Source organism: Microtus oregoni, unplaced genomic scaffold (assembly GCF_018167655.1).
Source record: "Microtus oregoni isolate MIOR12 unplaced genomic scaffold, Mior012 000012F_ref0000307, whole genome shotgun sequence".
NCBI lineage: Eukaryota > Metazoa > Chordata > Mammalia > Rodentia > Cricetidae > Microtus > Microtus oregoni.
In genome coordinates this window covers 45,975,923-45,981,922 of record NW_024543071.1, presented here as the reverse complement: position 1 = coordinate 45,981,922, position 6,000 = coordinate 45,975,923, and the positions used below count along the sequence as shown (strand labels likewise).

At 45.0% G+C, this 6,000-nt stretch overlaps 1 protein-coding gene across 1 annotated transcript; it reads left to right on the top strand.

The window, feature by feature from the left end:
- The first annotated feature begins 852 nt into the window (after positions 1-852).
- On the top strand, positions 853-5,205 carry LOC121454583 (macrophage-expressed gene 1 protein). The gene is made up of 2 exons (XM_041661993.1): positions 853-892; positions 1,153-5,205. Exon 2 carries the CDS (start codon positions 1,176-1,178, stop codon positions 3,342-3,344), a length of 2,169 nt encoding a protein of 722 aa, XP_041517927.1. The 5' UTR covers positions 853-892; positions 1,153-1,175; the 3' UTR covers positions 3,345-5,205.
- Positions 5,206-6,000: the final 795 nt, after the last annotated feature.

Here is a 6,000-nt window from a genome sequence, read left to right as displayed (position 1 = left end):
AGTCATGAGGGTGTCATGTGAAACTTTTTAATCTATTATGGAGTCCCTGGCTGCCAGCAAAATGTACTGAGACCACTCCAGTTTTTCCAACTATGTAATTCATCTGAGCTTCCCTTAATCCCAATACTTGATCACTGGGAAAGAATACATCTCTCTGAATTATAAATCTGAAGGAGCTGGTGTCAGTACCTGCCAAAAGCGGGGAGAACAAGAAAAGAAAATGCCTAAGGGTATGTTTTCCTGGCAATATAAGAAATGAATGTTAATATTTTTAAGCCGAGTAATAAATAACAGCTTTCCTGAGTATATGACTCAGGAATGTTTCCTGACTCAATAATGGGATGGAAAAGCTAAAGGCTTGCTCAGTTATGGCTTACTTTAAAATCTCACACACAGGGAAGAGCAGACAAATGTGTGGACACTGTATGCTTTGAACCAAACAAAATTTATAGTGTGGCTTTGTCTCCTCTGGAATATTTCGATCTGAAAGCAGAAAGACAGCCCAGAGTGGGAGCCCTCACCGTCACACAGACTGCTCAGGACAGCACAGACTGGTTTCGCAGCATAAGGCAAACGGAATGCTTTTCTAGACCTTTGAGCTCAGCCCCAGATAACTCCACATCCAAAGCAGGATTGTGGTAACTTTTAACAATGAGATCTCACAAAACAAAAGTATCTGAGTTACTTTACCCTTTCCTCCTTAGAGGGATCTTTCGATTTGTCCTTGACATGGAGTACCCTGTCTAGTGGAGGCGGGGTATGCAAATAAGGGCAATGTTGCTACTAACTGGCATTTCCAGTAAAAAGAAACTAGTAAAGTGATTACAAGAGCCAAGAGTCAGGCAGTTTCGAAACCAGTCAAATCAGACCAGAGCCTTCTGATAGAGAAGAGGTAGGTGTCTTTTACTGGCTATCTGTCACTTTTACTGGCAAGGTGGGGGACACAGGGAACTAAATGATAAAGAGGGTATCTTTGTATATCCAGTGTAGAATTATTTTTACAAGGTCCTAATGATCTCTAATATTCCAACCAGCTTTCATTTCTCTATTTTGTAACTAGAGCAGCATAAAGAGGAACTGATGGTTTTAGGAGAACTATAGAAATTTCTATTTCAGCAACAGTTTTCTTTCCCATCTTTCTGCTTTCTCCAGTCTTGCTGGTGGATGCCTGGGGCATGAACATGGCTGGAACTGTCTGCACCATGAACAGTTTCATGGCCATGGTCATCATCTGGACTACGACAGCACATGCAGAAACAGACAAGCCTCTTGGAGAGACAGTTAAGACTGGATTTCAAACATGCAAGGATACCTTGAAACTACCTGTCTTGGAGGTCCTGCCAGGAGGCGGCTGGGATAATCTGAGAAACATAGACATGGGAAGGGTGATGGACTTGACATACACCAACTGTAAGACCACAGAAGATGGACAGTACATCATCCCCGATGAAGTCTTTACTATTCCTCAGAAAGAAAGCAACCTGGAGATGAACTCAGAAATCCTGGACTCCTGGGTGAATTACCAGAGCACCACCTCATTGTCCATCAACACGGAACTCTCCCTTTTCTCCAAAGTCAACGGCAAGTTCTCTTCTGAGTTCCAAAGGATGAAGAACCTTCAAGTAAAGGACCAAGCTGTAACCACCAGGGTTCAGGTAAGAAACCTGGTCTACACTGTCAAAAATAGCCCAACTTCAGAACTCAGCTTGGGGTTTATGAAAGCACTTATGGACATTTGTGACCAGCTAGAGAAAAACCAGACAAAGATGGCCACCTACCTGGCAGAACTGTTGGTTCTCAACTATGGCACACACGTAATCACCAGTGTGGATGCTGGGGCTGCACTCGTTCAGGAGGACCACATAAGGTCCTCCTTCCTCCTGGACAACCAGAACAGCAAGAACGCAGTGACTGCCTCTGCTGGGATTGCCTTCTTAAACATCGTGAACTTCAAACTTGAGGCGGACTACACCTCCCAGAATGCTTTGACCAAGAGCTATCTTTCTAACAGAACTAACTCCAGGGTGCAGAGCATGGGTGGGGTTCCATTCTACCCAGGTATCACCTTAGAAACCTGGCAGAAGGGCATCACTAACCACTTGGTGGCAATAGACCGTGAGGGTTTGCCTCTGCATTTCTTCATCAAGCCTGACAAGCTGCCTGGCTTGCCAGGTCCTTTGGTGAAGAAGCTGTCGAAGACAGTGGAAACCGCTGTGAGACACTATTACACTTTTAACACCCACCCTGGATGCACAAATGTCAATTCCCCCAACTTTGATTTTCAAGCCAATATGGATGACGGCTCCTGTGATGAGAAAGTAACCAACTTCACCTTCGGTGGCGTTTACCAGGAATGCACTGAACTGTCAGGAGATGTTCTCTGCCAATACCTGGAGCAGAAGAATCTGCTCACTGGTGCTTTCTCTTGCCCCTCTGGCTACACCCCTGTCCATTTGCTGTCTCAGACCCATGAGGAGGGTTACAGTCGCCTGGAATGTAAAAAGAAGTGCACCCTCAAAATCTTCTGCAAGACAGTGTGTGAAGATGTGTTCCGAGTGGCCAAGGCTGAATTCAGGGCTTACTGGTGTGCAGCCACTGGCCAGGTACCTGAAAACTCAGGACTTCTCTTTGGCGGAGTCTTCACTGACAAAAACATCAACCCCAAGACAAATGCACAGTCATGCCCAGCTGGGTATATTCCACTGAGCCTGTTTGAGAACCTCAAGGTATGTGTTTCTCTGGATTACGAGTTGGGGTACAGGTTTTCAGTCCCCTTTGGTGGATTCTTTAGCTGTATAACGGGGAACCCTTTGATTAATTCCAATGCATCCAAAAACGCAGGGGCACCATCTCTAAAGAAATGTCCTGGGGGCTTCAGTCAACACCTAGCTGTTATCAGTGATGGATGCCAAGTGTCCTACTGTGTCAAAGCTGGCATCTTTACAGGAGGGGCTCTGCTCCCTGTAAGACTCCCACCTTACACCAAACCACCCCTCATGAGCCAAGCCGCCACCAACACCGTCATAGTGACCAGTAGTGAGACTGCCAGATCCTGGATTAAAGACCCCCAGACCAACCAGTGGAAGCTGGGAGAGCCGCTGGAGCTGCGTAGAGCCATGACAGTTATCCATGGGGACAGCAGTGGTATGTCAGGAGGAGAAGCTGCTGGAATCACCTTGGCAGTCATCGTGGCACTTGGAGTTGTCATTGCCTTGGCCATCTATGGTACCCGGAAGTACAAGAAGAAGGAATACCAGGCAATTGATGAGCGAGAGAGTCTGGTTGAAAGTTTAGCCACAGATGTATCGGCCTGCAACAGAGAACAGGATCCCAGTCCAGCTTGACTGTCATCGAAGAAAACAGTCTCTCGTCGTTTCCAGCCACAGCTTCAAGCACGTTTTTCTCTCGGTTTTCTCTACTTCTACCTTCCTAAGTACTGAAGTGACTGTTGCCACGAAAAGCAGGTATTACCGCTGTGGGACTTCTTGTTTAGGCCTCTGCACCAGGAAATTAAACGGGCTGTTTAAAAGGGCATGGGGGGGGGAGGGGGATGTTTCATTCAGAAAAAGCTGGATGGACTGGGACCAAGCATGAAGCGGGTATGTATCCATTCTCATGGTTGTCTTTACCTGAATGCATATGTATGCAAAGTAGAGATGTGAAGAGACTGGATTTGGAGATTAGGAATTTAGTCTGAATTCGAAAGCCTTTCCTGTTTGTGAGCAGAAGGGGTTTGTGCTTTGAGTACCTTATTACTTCTGTTATGTTTTTAAAGAAGCTCTCTGGGTTTCACAAACCATGCAGCAGGCGTGACCTTGACATGCCTCCAGAGGCCTAAGTGACCACTACTCTTTAGCTTTAAGGACTCTGTGTTGATGTACAGACTGTCCTTTCCCAGTGGAATTCTTCTACTTCCCACTTTCCCCAACTGCCCCAGAATTAGGACTCAGTCTAGATCAGTCTTGGGCTTCTGAACAGTGTGAACAAGTCCTCAGACAATGTTTTAACTTACAATTTTCTGTTAGGGAGTGAAGGATAAAGGACCTATAGGGAAACAAGTAACTAAGGATAAGGACTGGGGTTCTGGAGACAAAGCCACTATTCCAGAATTGAATTCTTCTGTCTGTCAACTAATAGCATTATAAATGAGGACCTGAATGGTGCTGTACTTTGGATAGATCAAGCATTATGGTTTCATGTTTGTGTTTCAAAAATATAGCCCCTTCCTCTCTTTCCTTCATTCTTTCTCTCTACTTTCCTCCTTCCCATCGTCTCATCACGTGTGTGGAGCACACACACATTAATACCCCTATTCTCCAAAAAGAAGCTTTTATTTTCCTAGGGGTGAAAAATGCAAAAGTCAAAATAAGCCCCCATGGAAGTATTCACTTCCTCCCTAAAATTAAAACTATATAGAAAGCATCATCACCCCTTTAGGCTCTGCTGTTTTTCACTGCTAGAAACAAGGCTGATGTGATTAAAAACAAAACAAAAATCTTACATCGTTAACTTCAAAAGGCCTCCAGAACCACCCGTGACATTTATTTCAGCTGCAGGATGACTTCTATGGGGCATCTGGCAGGGTACATGATTGACACCGGACAATAGTTGGGGTTTTGTTCAATTTTAATACATGATTTAATTCATCTGCCTCAGAAATTGTGTACCTATTCACCACAGCACGTGACCAGTGAGCTACTTTCTATGAAAGACCATGTGTTCTCTCCTCACTGTCTACAGTCAAGGGCTGTGCACACAGTAGGCCTTCTGAAGAGCTCTGAGTGTCTCAGCCTCTGGGCATGTGGGAAGAATTACTCATTCATTTCCAGCTGAGATGAACTTGAATTTGAACAGCTGAATTTGAACTCTGCCCTCCCTCCTGCCCAGCCAAGGGGGAGGGGTGTGATTCCATAACCTTTTCACCAAATCTGCCCTTTTCAGTATTAAAATGTTCAATATTAAAACTTTTTCCTCCATGCCTTGTGGATTTCTGAGTGAGTTTTGCCTCAGTCAAGCTAAGAATTTGTCTTAAAGTGCTGACTTTCCTCTGTGAATTCTTTAAGGATTACTGAGTCTGTACAGCAAAGCACAGCAGGAGACTCCTAGACCTAAGGCACCAACTTCCTATGGAAATGTTTAATATCTGTTCTATAAACATGTAGTTCTACTAGCAAGAATGTGTGCAAATATGCATTAAAATGTGTACTCAGCAACCTTCTGTTTGGGTGCTCATCTGTATGAAGCCGGAATGTTGGGGTTCAAGCCACTTCACGAAGCCCTTGGTGGGGCTCTGGGGTTCCGCTGGGTTCTGACTTTCTAAGGCTGGGGTCTACATAAACACCAGGGCTGGTTTCTGAGAAAGCCACACTCCATAGGATTTCAGAGATGGAGCCACAGTTTGGTGACAAAGGAGGATGGACAGCTGATTCTAATTTTTGTGTTCCTATGATTACTCGGGTGCTTAATAATAATTATTTGAGGAAAAAAACCTGCCTGACAGTGAAAGTCAGTATTCCGGAACAAGAAGACTGTTCAGTAAAGTGCTTGCTATTTAATCATGAGAATCTGAATGTATCCCCAACATCCATCCATGATGGTGCCGGGCGGTGGTGGCGCACGCCTTTAATCCCAGCACTCAGGAGGCAGAGGCAGGCGGATATCTGTGAGTTCCAGACCAGCCTGGAACTATAAGAGCTAGTTCCAGGACAGGCTCCAAAACTACAGAGAAACCCTGTCTTGAAAAACAAAAAACAAAACAAAACAACAACAAAAAAAAAGATGCATGATGGCATGACCCTATAGCCCCAGAACTGGCGAGTAGGGACAGGTGACTCTTGGGGTTCACTGGTCAGCCAAACTATTCTAGCCAAAATGGTCATTTCCAGGTGCACTGAGAACCCTCCTTCAAATTATAAGGCAAAAGACAGAGGAAGATATCTAATGTCAACCTTTGACCTTAGTGTGAGTTCCAAGACCAGCACACCTTCACACACACATATG